The 24,428-nt window shown below is 43.7% G+C and overlaps 1 protein-coding gene across 2 annotated transcripts; it reads right to left on the reverse strand.

Annotated features, from left to right (window-relative positions):
- Nucleotides 1-19,469: 19,469 nt before the first annotated feature.
- MEX3B (mex-3 RNA binding family member B) lies at nucleotides 19,470-23,729 on the reverse strand. Of its 2 annotated transcripts, none has more exons than XM_013957052.2 (2): nucleotides 23,097-23,729; nucleotides 19,470-22,176 (listed from the first exon to the last, which is right to left on the reverse strand). In XM_013957052.2, exons 1-2 carry the CDS (start codon nucleotides 23,359-23,361, stop codon nucleotides 20,762-20,764), a joined length of 1,680 nt encoding a protein of 559 aa, XP_013812506.2. In that variant the 5' UTR covers nucleotides 23,362-23,729; the 3' UTR covers nucleotides 19,470-20,761. The 2 variants fall into 2 exon arrangements, with proteins under 2 accessions (XP_013812506.2, XP_067161832.1); XM_067305731.1 differs by lacking the exon at nucleotides 23,097-23,729 and adding an exon at nucleotides 22,309-22,449.
- Nucleotides 23,730-24,428: the final 699 nt, after the last annotated feature.

The raw sequence follows: 24,428 nt of genomic DNA on the forward strand, positions 1-24,428 counted from the left end.
GCTTATGATTTTAATGGGTCCAACACTGTACACCTTGTCTCCTGTAAGACCAGCAGAACAGTATTAAGCGGGAGTATGCTATATCTGAGTTCATTATTTTCAAAAGAGGAGAAGGAGGAGGGAAATGCCTATAGCTCTACATTTCCTTGTTCTGTTATTAATGTTTTGCACTTGTTTTAAATTAAGATAAATGTCTGAAATACAATGGCATTATGTTTGAACTCCATTCAGTTCAATGTAAGTAGATTTCAAACAGGAAACTGATGGTCCTTTTGAATGTGAAACCTCTGTATTAGAACCAAATGTAGCTCTTTAATCTCATTTCGTACATATACTAAAGTCATTATTACTTTATGAAACCTCTTTAAAGATTTATATATTCCATTGACTTAGACTTATATGGCAACTGCTCTTTCTTTTAGGTTTAAAATTAAAATAGGAAAAAATCTTCAACGTTCTTAGAACTGTTTTATTTCTTTTTTGGCACAGAAAGCTGTTAAATGAAGTCATTTTCTCCATTGTGGAGCAAAGCTACAGCTACTTGTATGTCAGTCAAAATATACTTTACTCAGAAAATGCATAGCTGCTTTGTTACTGTAAAACTGAGGTTAGTCTCATTGCTCTAGTCGCACAGTCACCAGATGCAACCTTTGAAAGGGAAAAATAAAGTGTATAGTGCTGCTGTTAACTAGATTCTCTTACTCATGCTGAGAAGTCTGGCAATTGCAGTAGAATCGATCAGGGAGTAACGTGGCTGTCACAGCCTGCACAGGGTGTCAGGATCCAGCCAGCTAAGGATAAGTATTTCATGATGTTTGAGAGAGGAAAAACTATGCAAGAATTTTAATATATTTAAGGTCCGAAGTAGGTATTTGTCAAGGTTACGCATTATTACATGAGATGCAACAATAATGAAGACATTATCTGTCTGACTACTCAGATCCAAGTTCTGATTTTCTAAGAAAACTGTAATTTCATAAATAAGCTAAACAAATGTTCCTAGAGGTGTAAAGTAAATCAAACAAAGAAATACCATAATAAAATCCAACAGCAAGAGAAACCTCATAGGTATCTTTTTCAAATACTTGTTTCTGTCTCAGTTAACTGATGGTCTGTGTTATTGTCATTAAAGCCCACAGAGGTCTCCAGCAAGATCATCTCTCCGTCATACTAGTAACTCATGAACAAATGGAAGCCCAGCTCCCGAGGAAAGGTAATAGAAAGGACGGTCACAGGGTGAAGGACAGTCACTGGATGAAGCAGAAGCACTATTATCATCTGCAGTTGACCTAATAAGAAAGGGAGAGATGGAGAAGTTGTAACCTGCATGAAATCACAAATGATGTTTCTACCAGATCTGAGAACTGAAAGCAGATCTGCCATAACTCAATTAAGAGCTTTGTCCAGAAATCAAACTTTTACCAGGTTTTCACTTTTGCTTTTTCATGTGGTTATGCACAGTTTAAATTTAGCTATGGCGATATTGTCTCTCAGGTCAGTCGGCTTATCTGGAAAGAACAAAAAAGAAACAGCAAAAGCTAAACTGTACAGAGGGTCACTCAGCCAATAACCAAGTTTGGCACACTGAGGGTATGACAGGGTCAGGCTCTTTCCTGGCACCATTCACAGTTAATCGAGGGGTTATGGAGGAAGGGTGGTTTCCAGAGAGCAGTGTGGGCAGCAAGGTCAAAAAGCTGCATTGGGGAAACCAGAGTAAGGACTTTTGCACAAATGCCAGGGCTGATGCGCTCTGAAAGGAGAAGGGACATGCATTCTCTGGACATGCAAAGAGAAAGTAGCATTTTTAACAAAGAAACAGAAAACAGAATAGAACTGATTCTGATCTTCTACATAGGTGACTTCCTTTCACCTCAAAGAGTGTAGATAATGAGGTTTAAACATCAGTTTGAAAGCTCATACATAGATTAATAGCCACATGTAAATTGTTCTTATGGAATTCATCCTCATCTGGGATGGCTGATTAATCCTCTTTCACCCAGGATAATCTACTACTTCCTGTGATCAGTTTAGGTCAGCAAGTTTTCTTTCAGAGGTAAATTCTGCAGACTTTACCGATGTCAAGAAAACTCCCAGAAACAGCAAGAATAGCCCCACTGGAGCAAGGCAGCATTCAGCGGAAGGGTGGAGGAAGCTGTCTTCTGTAGGACTCCGCTATGGCAATCGATGGTCACCATGCTTTTCTGGGCAAGAAAGATGGTCCCGCACAGGTCTGATCAATAAGGAAGCACAATGAATCTGCAATGTTACGATCATTTTAAGTCCCTTTTGCAAGCCAGTACCATGTACTACATAAACTGTACTATGAAAATGCTTGTCCAAGTAAGTCCTAGTTTACCAATTTCTTGCCCTGAAGTTGTTTCCTGTAACATGTGGGAGACAAAAGCAAGAGAAAGCAGTCACCAAGAGGCCTCCTCAACTTGCAGCTAACCAAGAAAAAACAAAAGGTCTTATCCTTCCAGACTGTTGCCTTCTCTGCAATAATTTCCCCTTTACCGCTTTGAACAAGAGCAGTCCTGTGACAAAACAGGAAGCTGGATAATCCTTTCCATGAGGAACCATAAGGAGAAACTTCTCTTGCAGTCACTGCTTTTTTTTAAACTTGTGTTAAATATCTTTTAACAAATCCACATATGGAACAGTTTGACCATAGCTAAAGTAACAGAAGATCATGAAGCCACCTGTTCAGAATTACTCCTATCAGTAATGAAGCATGAACAATGTGGAAAGCGCATCAGGAATAATTCTAGGATAATGGCTTTCTGCGTGGGATTCCCCAGCCTGTGGTGCAGCAGGGTGTGATCAGTGCAGCTCCGTTCCTTGGTCACATCTGGACTGATGGAGCACTGAAGGGAGACTCTGTAGGGAAAAATCACAGCAGTGTCACAAAGGATGTTTTCAAATCTTCTATCAATATTTCTAGCTCCTCTAGTTGTTCTAAATTGTCTGTTTTGCGGAAAGGAGACCCACACAACACAAAAATTAAAATTGGGGAAATTCAGTGAAAATGAATGTTCTTTTTTTTTTTAGCCATGATGTTTTCTTTTTCCACAAAACATATATTGCCCTTTTTTGATGACAAAATGCAAGTGGAGCCATGTATTATAAGCAAATTAGCCTCTCTACCTCTTTGATACTTCACAATTGAAGCCACTTTAAGTTAGTTCTTGATTAACCACCATTTATTCTTCATGTTTACTTTTAATGACTCCTCATTTTTGAGAAAACGAGGGGTAGCACCCAGGGCTCAGTGTTTTGGCATGGAATATTCGCCCCTCCATTTTGGACAACTTTGAGTAGCGAGATTAGGTACAATTGAAAGGATCGAAAGTTGGTGCCCAGGCACCCCAAAACAGCCAGGGGAGAGGGTAAGTATCTTTGAAGGGGAAGGGGGGAGGTTTCACAACATTTCAGTTAGATGCCCCAAAGTGCAAAATGTGAACATCCCCGCGGATTAAAAACAAAATATGTGCTTTGTTCCCCTGAGGCAGACCAAAGCTGCTGGGCTGCCACTCACTCTGGGAAGCACCACGCCGCCTTCCTGAGCCGGGGAGCTGGGCTGGACACAGGCCTGTGCGCCTGGCTCCTGGCAGTGGGGTCAGCTGCACATGTGGCGAGGGCTGAGCACAGGGACACTACTGCTGTAGTCTGGTGTACAGTCACCCTCCAGCTGCTTTAACTTCAGCATGGGGCCGCGTTGGTTTGGAGGTAGCTCACAGTCAGGATGGTGGAAAAGTCCTTTCTCTCTGCTCTCTGGGGCTGTTCAGAGTGAAAGTTTTGTGTGCACACGGCCAAGGGAATACTCTCCCTTACGCTGCCAAGTGACTACAATGGCTCCCACGCTCCCCCCATTTCCAGCGCTCTGAGCTGCAGACATGGCAGAGCTATACAAAATGTAGAGTCTCCAGTATAGCTGCTCAGACAGAAAACACTCACCTGTTTTCATACATCTTTCATCATTTTGTTAAGGAAGGGAATTATAAGATACCAAGTTAAACTGATACCATGACAAACAGCTTCTGCTAGTCAGAACTGAAAAATGAGTCTGCGTTAAGGATCAAGCTAAGACACAGTAAGACACTGGCCAACTTTGGACGTGTCTACAGCCATCAGTGTAACTACATGAGCAGAAAACCTAAATGGTTAGGAGCAAATTTTTTACTTGTTTATAAGGAGAGGAAAAGCACTTTAAAAAGAAGTAAACTACTGGAGGCTTCTTGATTGTAAGAAACCCCTTCAGTCCCAGCAGAGGTTAAAATTATGAGACAGGTGCTCTAGTTGATGCTACATCCCCAGAGAGTTTTAAGTCCATGAATTCAGGATTACTCTAGTTTTTCCCATCCAGTGCCCACACAGCTACATGCCTCTTGCAGAGGGAGGCAGGACAGGAACAACGTGTGGTGGTAACGACACCTCAATTAGCAGACAGCAACTGGGGATCTTCTTGGCCATCTCCACCCATCTTTAGTATGGCTCTTACTGCTCCCAAAGCACTGGCTGCGCTTAGCAGATTTGAAGTGAGCGGTCAACTGCAGTCAAACAAGTCCCTTTCATGGACCAGGCCCTAGAAAGGAAGCAAATGCAAATCACATTAATGAAACCAATGAAGAGTCATGCACTGGCCCTGTAAGTAGCATGCCAGTCTCTTCCCATCTGGCTGCTGTGCACCAATATCTGTGTGACTATTGCCTTCACATTTGTATTTGATTTATATGGCACATTGAATTGTCTTGTTATTATGAGTATGCTGCCAGATTAATGACCATTTGGGCAAAATCCAGCTGAAGAGTGCAGGAGCAGAGCTGGGCAGCATGAACATGTAGGGCTGAGAAAGAAGGTGGGAAAAAGGAGGAGGCCCTTTCTCAGCCAGAAGTTTCGGGGAGGAGGCACAGTGGGGGACAGAGCTGGTGGAGGAAGCCTTTAGTGCCACTGTGAGAACCAGCAGAGATTTTAACAGTTGGTTCTGGGGAATTCAACCAGCTGTAATGCAGTCTCAGGCATCAACCCACCACTTCAGGCAAGCTCATTTTTCTCTAGCTTGTTGTGCTGGAGACATCTGCGGTTTTCTTTTGCAGAATTAACTTGTATTCAGATACGTAAAAAAACAAAAAACAAAAAAAACAGTCACTTCCCTCCAATTAAGCCGCAAGCACAATTTGAGGCTGTAGCCTCAAATCAGTCCATTTCCCTCCTTTGCATTTACAGTGCCTACCAGGCTGCCACTCAGCAGTGCTGAGCTGCTGTGCTGTTCAGCCTGGGCTTGCAGGGGCCTACGCTTTGGAAAACTGAATCTCAGGGAGCTACGATGGCAACCTGAAGAGATGCTAAATCTGATTTTATGGTATTACATAATGTTGTTACCACTGGATGAAAAGTACTGAGCCAATGCAAATTCACTTTGCCTTTGCAAATTTGTTTTAAAATGTTTAATGTGGTAACTCTGTCCTGGAAGACTTTATGCCAGATCAGCTTCTAACCCTGTCTGGCTCACTGTCAGCCATCCTCCCATAGCAAGCATAAAGCTAATCTGAAAATGCAAAGCTGCATAAACTTTGCATCATTCACCCTGGCTAATTTGACAGAAGTGTGATTGTGCAGTGCCTCCTGATTCAGATCAAATTGATATTACCACGTGATGACCTAGATCCTGAACTGCCCCTATTAATGATCACAGCACCAGTGAAAATGTACCTTTGCCATGCCTCAGTGTTGCCTCACATCCATTCTCCTCAAAATGTAAGGAAATTCCTGGAGTCTAATCAAATTCTCTGGTAAAAAAAAAAAAAAGAGAAAAGAGAAACAGAAAACCAAATTAAATTTATAGCATGGAAACCACCTATTTTTGTCACTCTAAAGTGTTGATTGATCTGATAGGGAATTTCCCCTTACTTCCAATAGCCAAGCAGCTTTTAGAGGCCAGTGCAGTCAGTTCGCTGTCGTGACTTCTCTGTAAAAGGCCCTTTCCCTGCCTCTACCTGATATCTTTTTCCCTCTATGCTGCTTTCTCAGCATACCTGTATTTTTTGTATTTGTATTTTGTATTTGTTTTGCTGTGCCTGTTACATTTGGGTTTCCAAAGAAAGCCTCCCCTTTTCCCATTTGCATGCAGAAGAATGTCTCCAGACTGGTTTGTATGAGTAGGTTTTCCTCCCAAATTAAATGATTTGAATTCGGAAGATTTAGAAGCACCTGTCTAAATAGGTACTAGCAGATGATCCAGATGATTGTAAATTCTCATTTTGCTGGAATAAACCTCATCTCACTTTGCTCCTGGAACTCCTGGATTCAAAATCATTACTCCACCTAGCTTTCTTTCATGTCTTTTGCTTCTCACTATGTGTGTGCAAGTGTTCAATATGCTCAGTTAACTGCTTGTCTTGCAGAAGTTCAGTATCGCATGGTTATCTGTGGCTTGGCCTTTCCACTCTGATGTTATTTGCTGTTTCCCATCGAAATCTCTAATTCACAGCCTTCTTTCAGTTGTTTATATAATGCAGCAAAAGAGGAGAAGTCTCTCCGACTCCCTTTGTCCTGCACACACACTCCAGTCTCCTCTCTGAGGGTTGTAGCAAAATGCTATTTACATCTCCAGTCTTTGAGCAGAACATTTTAAAAAGCATGTGTAGCAAGCTGCAGCTTGGAGACAGTTTCTCCCAGCTGGCCCATGAAATCATCTCCATCTCTCTTAGGCAATGTTAGCACCAAAATCTGGCACAAAAATGAAATCTGAAGGAAAGTTGTCACAATGAACCATCCTTTCATCCCTGGGCATCTCTGCTAGGAGGTGGCTTTTTCCAAAGTTCCTCCACAGCATGGAAACCAAGTTAAGCAATTCCGGCTTATGGTTCCTTCTCCAGGAAAAGTGAACTGGCACACTGTCCCCTCCTGCCAGGGTCTTTCCTGGACCAAGGGCAGAGACAGCCTGTTGCTTTTCAGAACACAGCTGACATGGCTGTGTGAAATGAAGGTCCTGCAGACTCTGCACTGCAAGCCAGGGCTTTAAGACCACGCTTGACAGGGTCATTTCCAGACCCCAGAACAACCTCCTCTCTTTTAGCTTTGCCTCTTCCATTCCCCAGGGGCCACTCAGCTACAGGAGCTGTGCAATAGAGTAGCCAGGCCCCTCCAGTCTTCAAGGGCCAATATACCGTACCATAGCATATTATTTTTATTTCTTTCAAAGAAAAATTAATTTTAGAGGGTCATGAGTAGCAAAAAAATAAAAATAAAAATCAGGCAGTTAGGTATACAAATGCAAAAATTGAAAATGGACTAGTTTTTGTAAATACTCCCATAGCAGAAAAAGTTATTTGTAGGTTAGACAGATCCGTAAATGGAAAAGTATTGCTGTATTTCAGTGGGTCAAAAAGGCAAAAAGAAGTATGAAATAAGTGACTTAGATACATGATTGTGTTGAAATGTGCTTGAAAGGGCCTGTAGTCTTCAACATCAGCTGTTTTGATTTAGAAAAGCAGAAAAGATGATCCACAACAATAAAAAGATGATCCACAACAATAATTCATACAGATAAGTGGACTGGAAACGTGAAGTAAATATGTTTGCACTGGTTTCCAGAGGTGACTCCTGTACCACCACCATGGTTTTCTATACTGATATAAGAGAACAAAAAAAAACAGGGCAACATGAAAAAAACATGACCGATCATTTCAAAGTCCAGCCATATACCTAAAGATAGTGAAGAGGAAATTAATAAATAACTAAACTTTTAATAAGTGCATCAGTGCAGGAGAGATCTGACAGAGCCTAATGCAAAGAAAAGATACTATGAGACAGACTGGTTTCTGCTATAGAACCAAAAAATCCAGTATCACATTGAAACTAAAACTTGCATCTTCCTGCAAGACCAAAGGACTATCCCAACTGAAAGAAAGGAGTAAGCAGGGGAGAAAAGAGATAAACAAGAATATAAATAGTGGTGTATCACACTCAGGAGAGTCAGAGAAGAATCTGGAGAAACTTCTTCAAAGGGCACAGGTCACCATTCTCCTCCAGCTCATGATATTATGTATAGATAACTTGAATACCCTTCACAACAGGAAAAACATGTCTCTGATGGGACACAACACACATGCCCTGAGTTACCAGCGACACAGAACATAGCTGCTCCGTGAAGCCTCATGTGTGTGATCACACAGGCAAAGAAATGTTTACTTGCCTTCCAGGCAGCAAACATACATCACAGTAAAATCCTGGATTCACTGAGGTCAGTAACAAAACTCGTGTTGAGTCAGGTAGCTCAGGATTCACCAGGTCTTTTAAAATCCTGTATGCTTCAGTGTATCAGATCAGATCCTCACCGTCTCTCTTCACAGTTCATCTGCAGCAGCTTGTCTGTAAACTGTGATGACAAGAGAGGTGAAAGGTAGGAGAGAGGTCAGATGAAAAATACAGCAGCATTCTACACGGCTCTCTGCTAAATAGAAGTATTACCTGTGAAAGCACACAAAAAAAAAAGATGTATTTTGCGACTGCTATCTGATAGGTATGGTAATCCAATACGACACTATGACTAAAAGTCAATACATAGAGTCTACTGGTAAATATTATTAAAAATAACACAAGTCAAGTTACTCAACTTTTTTCAATAACCCAGCATGCAAGGTACGCTCATCTTGCACAAACTGTCATGCAGTTTTCCAGACATATAGAGGACCGTCTTTGGTACGCTGTGAACGTTGGTATGCAGTATGTGTGGCTGACATCAGTAAAGCAATCCTGGAGTGATTGGTATGTCTCCTAATACAATGCTGTGTAGCTGTTCAGCTACTAGAATTCGGTTTTATGCGATTCAATCAGCTCTAACAAGAAGAAATAGTAACACATTAAGGAAAGTTCTGAGAGACTAACAAATCAAAACGCTGTGTTTCACTGCAGCCAGTCAGTCCAGCTGCTGCATGTTTCTTAGTGGCCCGGTTTTGCTGTCCTAGTATCCAATTATTGTTGGACACTAGGGATTAACCATGCTTGCTAATTTGCCAGCGCCTAACTTAACAGGATGTTTCACATTTCTGTTATGCTCTCCAATCCATATTTTTAAGCATTTTTTAAAATCTAAGTTAGCTTATCGCACAACACCCTAATACAGCAAGCCAAGACTATTCCCTTATTTAATAAATGACTAAATTGAGAGGAGAGATACAGTGATTTACTCACATCACAAGGCACAGCTGCAAGCCAAACTTTAACTCGCTGTCCTGTGCATGTCCCACAAGACCATAACAAGTATTTTTTCCCCGGTATGAGACCCTCAGAAATGCTTGCAACTGTCCTAAGGATCATTTTTTGGCTCAGTTACCCCATCAATTCATTAAACCGGTCTGAGTTGTCTGCTACTCCAGGAATGGCTGACCCATTCATCAGGAGTGGACAAAGCAGTGTCCTTCATCATACACATTAGTATTTCTGATTACTTTACACTATTGAAATAAAAGACATTTTTACTGTAGAGAGAGCTGCATCATGTCTCATCAAAAATACTATTCAAGCCACTGAGCTAAGCTGGTCAGATTCAGCTTTCATTTGCAGCAGTATCAGGCTAGAAACAATTCATATCACCTCCATGAATTTGCTCTGCTTTCAGACATTTCCCCCTCCAAGGAATGTGACTGAAGGGGACTGATTTTCTCTCAGATACACTGACTTTGGATCCATGCAATCACAGTAATGTCACTGGTGTTAATTGTGACTTACACTTGCCTGAGATCAAAATTAGGTTCAGTGCGCTTATAAGGACAGAAAAGAGACTTCCCAGTAAAACACAAAGGGTCAGCTCTGCTGTCAAAATCACAGGTCTCACAAATCGCCATTTAGCAGTGGAAAATAGGTATGCATGAGAAGAGAATTATGAACCTTACACTATTCAGTGCCTTGTTTTTACAACAAAGGCTGAGTAAAATTAATCTTGAGCAATAATTCCCTTTGCATCTTCGGAGTTACACCAGGGATATATTGGTTCACCTATGCATGCTTATTAATATCTTTCAGCACTGACATAAACACCATGCATTTGTAGATCTCAATTGGAAGCTTCACTGGTTTTTCAGATTTGCTATCATTTTACTGCCATTACATCAATTATTATATTAGCCTCAGGCAGCAAGTCTTTCTGAGCCTCTTGGCTAGTTTCATAAAAGAGATAATGAATTGGTATTTACTGTTTATGCAATTTTAGAAAATAAATTGGCATTCCAATTTATAGTATAACTACCTTCCAAAACTGACGCAGAGTTCTCATGATTACTGGTTTTTGATATTTACAGAAAATTGGAGTTTAGATAGTAAACTGATACAAGCTACACATTTCTGCATGGCAATACAGTAATCACCTCTCAAATATTTCCCTCTCTTCCTGGAGTGCTTAAGATTCTGCATCAAGCAAAAACATGCATTTCAGCAAAGGAGAGGTGATAGAGGGAGCAGAGGAGATCACAGAGGGTATCTTTAATGTGGGTGGATCCCAATAGCCACTGGAAGTCCAACAGCTCCAGGGAAACAGCCGTTAGCGATCAGCAAGACCTAGGCTATCTGCAACTCTACCGCTAGGTGAACATAACCCCTCTGATCACAGCAGAGTGAAGGGGTAGGTGCTTTAATTTCTTCACAGGGTTGGAAGATTCCCCTAAATGACTTTACCCTGGCTGAGACAGATATAGCAGTACTAGGACCGTACTCTGCAGGGAGCTGGTGGTGTTAGGACTAACCACAGGGTGCTGAGCTGCAGTAAGCTGTGAACTCCTTCCTCTGCAGAACCATGCTGATGGCTGCCAGACATGCTCACGCTGAAATGAAAAGGTGCAGGGTAAAGCTGTGTCCCCTTAGAGCAAAGGCTGTGACCGAGGGATCTGGGTCTGGCCAGGCCAGGGACAGAGATCACTGGTGTTGCTCTGACCCTAGTGTCTGACCGAGCTCACCTCAAAGTCCCTCAGTGGCCGGGCGGCAGCAGGTGGAGGTAATTCCCAGGAAACAGTTTCCAAGCTTCTACAGTCTGAGCAAAGACTCCTCTTCCCTTCCTCACACATTTCAGATGATCCAGACTAGAAACAAACGGACAAACAAGAACCCTAAGAAACTGTAGTGACATCCGAAGCTTTACAGACTGACACAATTGTGTACAAGTGCCATTAAAGTCAATAGGACCAAGACCTAATATTCAAAGCCCTAAATTTGACTATGTTTTTTTCATGTGAAAAGTGGTTAGATGTTTTTCTTTCTGCAAGTTAAATAAAGGATACTCACTGATGCTGATTTAGGGAAAGAAGGATTAAATCAGTGTAGATCACTCAATCTGAAGAGATAGTTGTGCTATCACTGTAATTACCAGCTCCATTGTCAGAGAACTGATAAAAGACATACAACATAAACTGCTATCAGCTTAAAACTGGCCTCTGCAATTTTGGGTTTGGAGTTGGAACCTTTTGTTTCCAGAAGAAAAAGAGAACAAACGGCATTTTGGTGGTTTCATGTCTTTTTGCTCTCTACTTAGAAATGTAACGGCCAGTGACTTAAAAAACTAATTTTACCAGTGCTTAGTCTTTAATATATACCAGCAGTAGATGACACTTTGAAAGAGGGAAAACTTTTTAAAAGGCTATAATGCATGAAGAGAGATGCATGTAAAGAAAGAGGATCTTAAACAATACTAAAAACAAATGTAGCTTTAAAAGATCCCTTAAAAAGAGCTGTTGATGTTAGAGATTTAATTAAAATGTAATTAGGTATACATTCTACTTTGAAATGAACAAGAGTAGTACAGCCTTCATCTACAATGCACTCCCTTTTACATTCATACCTTGCTTTTGCCTGTAAAAAAGGCAAGATTTTATAAGAACTGTTGTAAAGATAGGATAATTCTACCTAAAATTTTACAATCAAAGAAAACATAAAGTGGCTTTTTTTTTTTAAACACACTGATACAAAAGCATATGCGTTGTGCTTACAGTGTTTGTAAGATACCTCATAAGTGTTCTTAAATGCACAAAACAGGATAAAAGTTAGACATAAATGGACGAGGGATGATGCTTGCAATAAATGAGTGCTTTAATATCATGGGACAGATTCTGAAGTAGGTCACTGCAGACTAAATCAATCTGACTCCTTAATTGCCATTTACCTGAATGAGAAACGCACCGTAAACTACTCTCCCTGCATGGATTTGTACAGGCAGCGAACAACCAATAGCTGTCCCTGGGGCTAATGCTTTATGGAAGCACCATTGACCTGGTTTTCTATGGAAACTACACGGATGTTTTCAATTCCACCGTGGAACGACAGCCTCGGTCATAGCCATCAAACTCCGCATTAGACATTCATGCGGCATTAGGCATCCCATAGCTGCCAAGGGCCACACAATGAGACATTGTCTGACCCAAAAGTCATATAATTAGGCTTATGGGAACACCACCAGCGGATGGGGCATTGAGCATACCCTAATTTTGGATCAGCCATTCTTTGGCTGTCTGACTACCAGTTAGCTGGGGAAGAAGTGAAGCCTGCTATTATCAACAGACAACTTCACTGCAAAGCCAGAGTGATGACAAAAGGGCCGTTTGACTTAAAAATCATCAGCGGGGAAAAGGAGGTGCAGCCATATAGCAGAGAAACACTGATAGACAAACAGGAAACCCTACTTTTAATTACTTTTTATTTATGCAGAGTGGGTGACCCTAGCTTCCAGAAGCCATCTCTTTAGGTAGAGTTATATCATTTTGCTGCACCAGCTCAATAATGGCCCAGCATCCATTATAATGTCTAATACCAACAGGCATTTTGAGGCAGCAGCAGGCAGGATGAACACAGAGCTTATGACAAGATGAGAAGTGCGAAATTCCTCTCATTAGCGGCGCTGCACATCATTTCTGCACAGAGTCTCTCTTCAAAAGGCTGACTTCCTGCACAGCCAAAAAACAGCTTTCCAAGAACCATGCGATTCCAAAGGCTGAGGACATATTCTGCTGGAGTGGGTTTTTAATTCAAATTAGTCATAGAAAGTTACGTTTTTGTGGCCTGAAAACATCTTCAACTGCGTCAAATGTGAAGTTGTTTCATAATTGCATGTGATTGACTTTTTTTTAAAGAAATGACATAGGAGAAAAAGAACAATGTTTGTGAAGCTTTAAATCTCCTTCCTGCACTTGTGCAGCAACTACGTTTTTTAATAATTCTAAGTATATCTTGTGGCTTATTTTCAACAACACCAAAAAGCACATAGCGTGCTTTAGGAATGTGACTGGTCTCTGGAAAGTGATACACAGAGCAACTACATTCACCTCACTGGCAGCTGCCTATTCAACATTACAAAAAATTAGGTTTATATTTCGTATTGTTTAATTACAACAAGGCTCTTACAAATTCCACTGTTTCCAGCTATTCCTGCCATTTTAAATTATGTGGTCTAGAACGTGCATAACTGTAGTCATATCATTATGCAAACAGCAGCACAGATATGAGTAGTAAGAATATATCTTATTATCCATATAAGTAACAAACAATTTCACAACATCAATTCCCTTCCAATTATTTATGATGTAAGAAATCACTCCTCCTGTCCTCCATCACGTAGGAAGAGATCTGCTCAGTAATACCCAGTCACATGCGTAACGATTACTAGATCAGTGCTATAGGCTTCTTTTAACATCAACATTTTCATCTCCAGTAAAAAATAGGACATCAAATTTTAAAGAATTAGTGATGTTCCACCAATAGAGGCAAGAAAACCGTTAGCCAAAGCTGCCTTTCTATATCTGCAATACAGCCTATCAGGCCTGTACGTATAATACTATGATCACATATTTCTCCTTACGTGCAGTTCACTAAATAGCCAAGAACCCCACACCAGTAAGCGCCACAGCAGGAAGCAGGATTCAAGGATAACATGTCACTGTCTGCTCTACTCAGTGTACAAGCCTATTCAAATAACATTGGAAAACAGAACTTTGAAAAAAACACAGATTTTAAATAATATCCAACTCTGTGTTTGTTTGCTCTAGACCAATATGATTACCACATGCTGGCTACTGTGAACTGATTAATTAGGAAGTATCAGTAATAATATTTTGTACTTACATCAGGATTTCCACCTCAGGATACTTCAATAATGTCAATTAATTAATCTTCACAATACTGCCTTTAAGTAGGTGTCATTAGTTCATTCACAGATGGAAATGCTGAAGCACATAAAAGGTGAGATTAATTAGCTGAGATGATTCAATGAGTCAGTGGCAGAACTAAAGATCCTGAAAAGCACTCTGTTTTTTCTAGCCCTTAAAGTAGTATGATTTACTTGCCCTTTGCAGCTGAATAGTAGAAATAATCTCCAAATGTGTAACAGAAACTTTTGTGACTTCATCAAAAACATTATTTCTAGGTCATGCTCTTGTTGAAATTTTCTTTTGATTAAAATAGCTTCCATTGTTTAGTACACCCATCAAAATATAAAGAACATCAAAATCAAATAAAACCTGCCACTAGCTCTATGATGAACTTGAGCATTGCTACTGTTTCCTCAGGTTTAAATTAAGGCTTTTCTGTAGAGGTTAAAAGTGAATGAAACATAAAGACAAAGGACAAACTAAGAGACAACAGACTATTCACCCATTCATGACAGTCAAATTTACAAAGGCAGTCGCCATTCATGCTAATGCAAAGTGGACCACCCAATCCTACCAGCTACGAAAGGCAGAAGAGCTCTTATGCGTAAGAGGAAAAAGCACTTTAGTGTATTTTAGCTCCATCACAAGTGGAAAAACAGCAATGGGGAACATCAAAAATCTCTTTTTCTACTCCACTGAAAACTAACAAGGCCACTTCTCCTGGTGAAATATTGTAAGTCTGTAAATTTCTGGAGACAGCTAATCGATGACATTTGTAGTGGTAAGGGCATAAGATACATTTAATATGAATGCATTTAACTGGCTGATTTTTTTCACCAATAATCTAATTACCAGTGAAGAGCTATAACTTGTTAACAAAGATCTAACAATCACTTTGCTACCAAAGTGCCTTGCATTAGATTTTATATGCAAACAAACCTGATTTACCAGAGTTTCGTTTATGGGGAGAATCAAATCCTGATCAAGTGGGGCTTCTGCTACAGGTTTCATGGAGCCCAAAATTCAGAACAAGGCAGTCCAGAAGCAATGTGGGCAGTTTCTGTAGCCCTGATCCTACCTGATACGCCATACGGCCTGCAAACTCAGTGTGACACAAAAGAGGCCGTTTGCCAAAACTGCACAGATCAGGGCTACATCGTATTCTCTGTATTGTACCTATATACCTGCTTATAATCATGTGTCATAATCATAGTTGCTCAAGCTGTATGTGTGCAGACAACATTCAAGTAAAGAATAATACATATACCAAATGTTTAAGTGTTTCTAATCCTGATCCTTCAACACGATACAGCACATCATGATACAGCAATACAATTCACTAAAACTAAGCCAAAATAAGCTTTTTAATGTTTAATCAAACTTAGAAATTAGATGCTATTAAATTATTCTACATATCCAACTGTGAAAAGCTCATTAAAATCCTTAATATTAAGTAATAAAACACCAGTAAAACTTTTTCTAGTATTTCAGTGAGTTTTTATTAACACCAATATAATGAAAAAAGTACGACTTTCTAATCCATATTTTTCTGGGGGATTTTGAGCAGACACCAGCATGCAAAGGTAAACATTGAGCATACAGTCACGCACACATACATGTAAAGGCAGAGAGAACACACTAGCTGTGAGTATCGTCTCCCATGAAGCACTCGACACTGGACACAGTGCTTATCTACCTGCAAACCTGGGCTCTTTGGCGTTTGTCAGGTAGACTGTCATAAAACGGTAAATCAGAAATTCAAATGATTATACAGACTGAAATGCCCCTTTCCTGCTTTGGATTTAAAGTACTCTTTGCTCTCTAATTTAATTTAATTATCTCTCTTAGAAAGACAATGAGCACAGGAAAGACAAATAAGCAGAGGCAGAGTGAATAATTACTTTTTTCTCTATCTAAATGATCAATTAAAAGCCATACTCACTTGCATTCTCTTCCCAGCGCCTTCAGTGGCAGAATTCCCACTCAATTCAGTGACAGCAAAAGCATAACTTGGATTTCCATGATGGTAAGACAGGGAAAATGGGGGGGAAGGGGAGAAATGAGGGGAGAGGGGGCTGGGAGAGAGGAGTAAGAAACATCAAACAGAAAGCAATCCAGTTTAAATGCCTTATTGTACTAAATTCTTACTACTAACTTTAAAGCTTGCTTTTAATTCTCAATTGATCTGCTGAAAAAATTATCTAAAGAATAAATTTAGATTAAATTGATCATTCTAATTTATCTGGCAACAAAAAATATAGCAGAAAGACCTTTCTCTCACCAAACTGCTCCAGCTTTGATGTCTCGATTGTTATGCAAATTCTACAGATTACATGATATGGACAGAGGAATAATTAAGCTTAAGACTTCATATATAATAATTATTACAAATGTAACTGCAATGTAACTGCATCCTTTTTTTTTTTTTTTTTTTTTGGAGATAATTATGTGAAGCATACACGTACATTTACAAGGACGGGGAAAACACACCAAACTTAAACGTTCTCACTGATTCCTCCATCAAACTGGCTGAGCGTAAAGGGCCGATCCTGCCGCCTGTGCTCACACCAGTAGATAGCATTTGCCCTCACGAGCCGTGCCAGAGATTTCAGAGGAACCTCAGCACCAACACACAAACATTTGAAAAACAGAGTGATCTTTGTTCTGGAAGATAAACATTGACCATATACATATATATATTTCAAAGCACTCAATTAGAAAATGAACTTTGCCCCTTTCTCAGGCTTTGAAATATCCCTGCACCAAACACAGGCCTTTTTTCTGCTTTGGTGTGGGCATCTCTCTCTCTCTCACACTCACACACACACCATATGGCCCCAAATCCTGAGACAAATTCTGCACTGATTTATAGCCACTGCAAGCTGACGGGATGACCTGCAGCATAAATCTGGCCCCGCATGTGCGCCTGAGGGGCAGCACACGGGTAGCCTACCTGTTACTCCCATACTACTGCTACCAACGCGCGCTGACCTCTACCAGCAAAAGCCAATGGATTTTATACACCGCCACGGGGAGCACATTTGGTGAGGGGGCACATAACGTAACCCAGCAAGCAGCAAGCCTCGGCGTAACGAGCACCGCGCGTGCTAGCGCACCTCCGAAAGGCCGCCAGTAACGGCCAGGGCCTGCTGGCAGCTGGAGGGCCGTGCTGGTGGCACGGCGTCGGGTGGGAGCTGCTGACCTCACCGACGTGCCGCACGGGAAAGGTCTGTCCCCGCAGCTCCTGCCGCCGCCAACACACACGCACGGTTGGGAGACAGGACAAAAGGCACTTTCTGGATCATCAGATGCCAAAGCAAGACTAATCCAGACCAGTCCCTCTGCAGATGAAATAATCATCGAAGAGGCATGAACACAATCAGCTTTTGTAAGGCACTGCAGGAGTCAAAAAAGGCCATCTTCCCTCCTCAAAACGATACGCGCATGCAACACGAGCAGCGCTGGGAAATAGCATAAGGAGGCCGAGAAGGGGGCCTCAGGCACGAACGGAGAGTGGGGCTTCCTTGCTTTAACCACAATTTGATGAAGAAAATTATAAGGTAAGTCCTACAAGATGAGCATGGACGGTGAGACTGGTTATGTTTAATTAACTGCAGAGAAGAGAGCTCAAGTGAATCAGTGCTGAACAACGACCCTGTCACGCTGCCAAGGTCAGCGGGGCCTTTGTTGACCTGCTGCACAACTGCTGCTCATTAAAGGGACAATGTCTGGTTACAGTCTTCTGTACCACTATTATTAATACCCCTGCGTCCCGGAGTATTGTATGTTAAGGGGAAAAAAATGAAAGAATTTAGTTTTCACTGTTTGTTCTTCCTATTTACCTTGCAGTTTCACTAAGCTTGGAAGATTAAGCAAAGTGATCAAATTCACCTTTTTATTTATAGCCATTTTCACAACTTTTCCCAGACACTAGCACAGGATGTTTACATTGAAACACAAAATTGATTGACGCATTTTGAGTACACCCATCATTAAGAAAATATACGCTTGGACTTAAACTTCCTGATCCTTTTAAAGTAACCAATTTTGCCAAGGTTTTTCAATATCCATACCACTTTTGTATTTAAGTACATCTTCTCTGCCTCCCTCTAGACTCTTTTCCACAGCGCTGTTTTTTCCACCATTTAAAATGACAAGCTTCCCGAGACAAATGCAACGCTCATTGAGGGATTTTTAACTCTATAAATCAGATGATACCACAATCACAGTTAAATGAAAGAAGCAAAAATCAAATCAAATCAAACAAAGAGATCCCATCATCCTCTGCCGCATCTTCCCTCCTCCCCCTTCCCACCCAACGAGCAGCTCTGGAGTCCATAAAAGAGAGCAGAGCAAAGCCGAGCAGCTCTGGCATAACACTGTTAAGCACAAAGTGAAACATATGAAATATGCTACACAGTTTGGGTTTGTTTTGTTGTTTTCGCTAGCCTGCTGAAAAGTACACTGGCATATTCAGAAACAAACATTTCAAATGATCTGCAGCTACCTTCTCAAATCTGCTCCGACATGCTTTATCCAGCAAGTTCATTTAAACACAGTGACCACAATCAGTAACAAAAATATTGCAGTGTTTGCCTAGTAGGTTTGCTGATTCGTTAGTCAGAAAGCTGTTAAACTTCCTTCACCCCAATGCTAGTGCGGGCATCATCAAAAGCAAACAAATTTTACACAGCAATACATTTTTTATTCAAATAAGCTTGTCAACACCAATTATCCACACCACAACTGCCAAATACCAGGGAGCCATTGCAAGAACTCAGGAAAGATACTAAAGCCCTTGTCCTAGTCGAGAAAACACTTAGTCTGGGATCTCCTGCTGAAATCACATGGAACTGAGCAAGGATTGCAAGACTCAGCTCCTTATCAGTGTATTACAACAAAGGAACCTCCCACATTACCTGCTTTTAGATCAGAAATACAAGAAAGTTGTTGGGGTTTTTTTTCTTCTATATGCTTTCATTTGCTAAATGTAGCAATCAATGCGAAACCAAGTATTTTTCATGACTTAAAAATTTTACATGGAAAAACGCTATTTTTTAATCTGTGGAATAGCCCTAGGGTTGTTCCACATTTTAAAAAAAAGCATGAATGAACATTCTCTTAAGAAAAATAGGCGTTACCAGGTATTGTCATTGGAAGGATCATTCTGGAAGCCTTCATAAAGTGAAGAGTTCCAGCAACATTAACATGACATAATTTAAACTCACAACATGTCTCAGTGTTACAAGCGGGGACGAAAAATAACAAAGAAACTCCCAGCACATCAAATCAAATCACCACACAAAATATTTTTCTGTAATATTTTATTTTATTTATATAGAAATACTTAAAAAAACATGAAGTAGCACCATTACTTAAGTTTTACTTTTATTATGTAGAACTTTAAATGTCAGAAAAATAAAACTCTTGATACAATTTCAAATCTTGTCTCAGCAAATATAATATTAGTATTTGACCATGAGGTTAAAGGCCCTTTATCATAAAATAAAATATACTTTGTTTTTAAACTTTGCTCAGTAAAGTACATTTAAGCTCAAGTAACGTCACCTACATATACATAAACAAGTGGTAAACAAATGTATTAAAATAGAAATACTAAAACTATAGTGGTGCAACAGAATTTTTGTAATTTCCACTGAATTCTATTTATACAAATGTTAGAAAGCTTCAACAGTTCCTTTTGACATATGTTTATACATTTCCATTTTTGTAATAATATAGAATAAAATATGCTTTATATCACTGAATAGAAAATATGCTGGGTGAAGCAGATTTAAAAGATTTTTTTTCTGAACCTATAAAATCTCCATCCCAACAGAATACTGTTCAAAGCATTACACATTTTATGGTTTGTAATTCTGTTCACAATTGTGTGATATTAAAATAATACAGTGTTCTTTGCCATAAGGCCATACTAAAATAAAAAAGATTTAACCCAGCTACAAAAAGTTCACTGAACTTAAATTAAAATACTTGTAAACATCTTTGCAATATGAAATATAATTTTTCAAGTCAAAAAAGAATAAAATACTTCAATCTGTATTAATGCAATTTATCTTTAAAACCTTTAAACGTTTTTAATATATATAAGAGATATGTTACAGTTTTTGTTTTTTTTCTTTTAACTTTGATAAAGCTGCAGTATCATGGTTTTCACAGGAACTTCTTGCCCTTTCAAGAACATTCAGAAAAGTATCCACCCATAGATTTAATAATTTCGTAATAAGCATCCTAGGAACTACCAGCACGTTTTACTAACAGTCCACACACCATTGTCATCATCATAAGCATCTTCTACTTTCAATTATTATTATTTTTTAAAAAAAGGGAGTTTTGGAAGCTTCGTTTATAAAGTACAGTGTAAAAACTAGCCTAGCACTAGAATGGAGTCGCCCGTTATTATGTATAGCATGCACCCGAGTCACCACCACCCCCCTGCCCACCCGCGGCCACGGCCACAGCGCGCGGCGCCCGCACCCCCCGGCGGGCGGCGGCCCGGCCCAACCGTCCCAACGGCCGCAACCGCCGCGGCCCAACCGTCGCAACCGCCGCCTCCTCCCCGCCGCCCCGCGCGGGCCGACGCCGCAGCCGCCGCGAGCCGGGCGGGCGCCGCCTCAGGAGAAGATGCGGATGGCCTGGGTGACAGCGCTGTGGCACACGGGGCACTGCGGCTCCGTCTTCTCGCAGATGCGGTTGGCGCACTCCATGCAGAAGAGGTTGTGGCCGCAGGGCACCAGCGCCGCGATCACCTCGCTCTCGAAGCACACCGAGCAGTCGCGGCTGCCCTTCCGCCGCACGCCGGACGAGGAGCACGACGAGCTGGACGAGGAGCTGGACGAGGAGGAGGAGGAGGCCGACGAGTCGGAGGGCAGCCCCGGCAGGTGGGAGCCCAGCCCGTTGGCGTAGAGCGGGTAGGAGGCGGCCATGAGGCGCCCGCCGGGATCGCTGCGCACCCGCCGCGCCAGCGGGTGCTCCGGCCCCGCCGCGCTGCCGTGCAGGGGCGGGGAGAGCCGCGCCGGGGGCGGGGCGCCGCCGCCCCGCCTCGGGCCGCTCACCAGCAGCGCGAGGTTGGCATTGGCGGGCGCGGCGCCCGGGAAGGCGGCGGCGGCGGGCGAGGGCGCGGGCGAGGGCGGCGCGGCGGGGCTGCGCTCGAACTGCGGCCAGATGAGGGCGGCCCCCGGCGGCGGGGCGGGGGCCAGGTCGAAGCCGGGCGGCGAGTCGAAGGGCAGATCGGAGCAGCAGTCCGGGGAGGAGAGCACGTCCCCGCCACCCCCGCCGTACACGTACCCGTTGGCGCTGTTGTTGTTGTTGTTGCCGTTGTGGGTGAAGCTCAGCGCCGGGCTCGGGGGGCTGTAGTCGGCCAGGCGGGCGGCGCTGCCGCCTCCCGTGCCGCCCCCGAAGTAGGAGTCGGTGGAGGCGCTGCCCAGCGAGCTGGAGCTGTCGTTGCGGTAGTTGCAGAAGGGCTTGCGGCCTGGGGTGGGCGTGATGCTGGGCGGCGTGGGCTTGCTCCAGAGGCTGCCCGTGCCGTTCAGCTCGAAGCCCACATCCGTGCCGTTGGCGTGGAAGTCGTTCTCGTCCGTGAGCTCGATGATGCCGCCGGTGCGCATGGCGATGTGCGCCTCGATCTCCTCCCGGGCGCGGTCCACGTTCTCGGGCATGCCCGTCACCTCGAAGACCGGCTCCTTGTCCCGGCTCGGGGTCACGATGTAGGTGTGCGTCTGCTGCTGGATGCGCTTGATCGTGGCCCCCTTGGGCCCCACGACCAAGCCCACCACGCGATAAGGCACCCGCACCTGGATGGTGGTTTGGCCGGGCAAGTTCGGGGGGCCGGGGACGGTGCCGTTCAGGGCCGTGTTCTTGTTCCGCGAGGCTCTGATCATGGAGAAGTGCTCGGCTGCTGAGATGATCTCCCTGCGGGCCATGGCCACATCTTCCTTTCTGCCCGTCACAACAAAGAGCGGCTCCTCCCCGCGAACCGGGGTCTTGATGTAGGTGTTGGTCTTTGCCCGCAGAGCTTTGATTTTACAACCTGGGAACGAGATGCAGGAGATGGAAGGCAAAGGGGAGGGGAAGGAGGGGGAGAGAACCGGTTACAACCCATTATTTGGGTGCAGCTAGGGAGGGGAAAAAACACACCCACCCAAAACATATTGCCCCCTACCCCAGGTGATCGCTGGCATCTGGTCCAGGAGCCCCAGTCACAGTGTAAAGTAATGTCAGCCCACAGCCCTGGCACACGCCCAAAGGCATTGCAAGTGGCCAGCGACACATCTGCGATGCAACTGACCAAAAACTATCAGCGTGCAGCTCTAAGGAACGACAACAAAAAAAGGAGTGTACCGTAAAACAGGACAACCAGAAAAATAAAATAAAATAAAATAAAATAAAATAAAATAAAATAAAATAAAATAAAATGCAGCAGCCCATACAAAGCAACACACTCGCCAATCCACATTCCTGCTAAGCGCTTTCCTTTCGGAAAAATAAAATCAGTTCTCAAGAAGGTGAGAAGCGGTGGCCGTACTGAATGAGCCACATTCCCCAATGCGGATGCTTTATTCCAATCCCATTGTTCCACTTCCCCACTCCATTTCTCTTCCTTAAAAATGATCCACGATTTCTAACTTTAGGGGGGGAAAAAAATCGAGGCTCCCATTTTTTCCCCCAATTCCTCTTGCAAATCTAACTTTTGTAGGCAGAGGAAAGGAGCGAATTTTATTATTTTCATTATTTTCTCCTGGTAGCTGAAAGTGCATCTCGAAAGCGATGCAGAACGCTCCTCGGAAACATCACGTCTGCTGCACTTTCTTTGTCTGGGGGGGAACCCAGGACTGGCCACAGTAAGGCTGCAGTTTTAATGGGAATGGCCAGTGTCGCATCTGAGACACCCAGCAGACAGCATGGAGAGGAGAACCGCTCACCCACACACACTCACATGCAGGCACCCACCTTGTCTCCCCACTATCTCAGCGACATGCTCCGAGCTGGGCACCGGGACGCATTCAGTCATGTTCACGCTCTTTTTCCGCGGCTCGCTGTCGTAAATGGAGCCCGTCTCGTCGTTGTCCAGCCCCAGCAGGGAGAGCTGATCCAGGGCGATCTGCAGGGCTCTTTGGTCATCCAGGGTCTCTCCCCCTCCACCACCACCACCACCGCCGCCGCCGCCGCCGCCGCTCCCGTTCCTCTCCATGTCTGCAAAAAGCGAGCTGGGCATAGTCCCTGTGTGTGTTGCACCCTCCTCCTGCACTCGGTTCAGTAGTAAAAGCTCAGACACAAAGGAAAACCCGAGGCAGATGGCCAGCAGGAGAGAAGGAAAGGGAGGGTGGGCGACTGCTGGAGACCGGGGATCTGTTGCCTTTTGCTTGTATATTTTGTATCTTTTTTTTTTTTCTCCTCTCAGTGCAATCCGGTTTATAAGATGTTTGCAGGACCCCCCCCACGACTCCCCCCCAAGGTTTTTTTTTGGCTGGGGGTGGGGTGGGGGGGTGGGAAGAGCAGAGCGAGAGGAGCTCCGATGGCTTCCCCCCCTTGAGTTCCTCGCCGGCCACAATGCCAAGCGATGGCAGCGTTTCTTTAAGGAGCCCCTCCCAGGCTCCACTCCACTCACTCAGCGTTTTTTCCTCCTCTCCCCTCCTCTGTCTGAGGCACTGCTGCAGCCAGACGGCTCTGGAGAGGCGGGCGGGCGGCAGGCAGGGAGGGAGGGGGCGCGCCGGGAGCCGCAGCGTAAGCGGCGGGAGCTGACAGCACCGCGCTACCGACGGGGCCGCTGCGCGCGCCCATTGGCCGCGCCCCGCGCCGAGGGGCCGGCGCTGGCGGCTGACCCCCGCCCCTCCCCCGCCGGCCCGCTCCGCTCTTTGTTGTCTAATGCAGAACAATGAAGAATCGAGACGCTTGTTTGTGATGGACCGACCTGGCGCGCGGCGCCGGCCCGTTGCCCCGGCCCTCCTCGCGCCGCCACAGGCTCCCCGCTCGGGCCCCGGCCGCCGGCCCCGTAACAGGCCCCGGTACCTCGGCACACGCCCCCCGCCTGCAAGGCCTACTTTTTGGCCGTCAGTCGCTAAGTCAACGGCGGTTGGGGTTTCTGGCTTGCTTTTCCTTTTTTTTTTTTGGCGGAGGGGGTGTGCCAAGGTGGGCTGCTGTCACAGTCCCTTTGTGTGCCGCGTTCCTCGAAAGGAGCGGAAAAGCAGCTGCTTTCCGGCTGACACGCACCCCACGGGCGAGGGGCAAGCACAAATGAAAGAGCCGTATCAAAGCCAGCAGGGCGACCATCCTGGCGGCGGA

The sequence above is a fragment of the Apteryx mantelli genome, chromosome 15 (assembly GCF_036417845.1).
Source record: "Apteryx mantelli isolate bAptMan1 chromosome 15, bAptMan1.hap1, whole genome shotgun sequence".
In the NCBI taxonomy this organism is placed as follows: Eukaryota; Metazoa; Chordata; class Aves; order Apterygiformes; family Apterygidae; genus Apteryx; species Apteryx mantelli.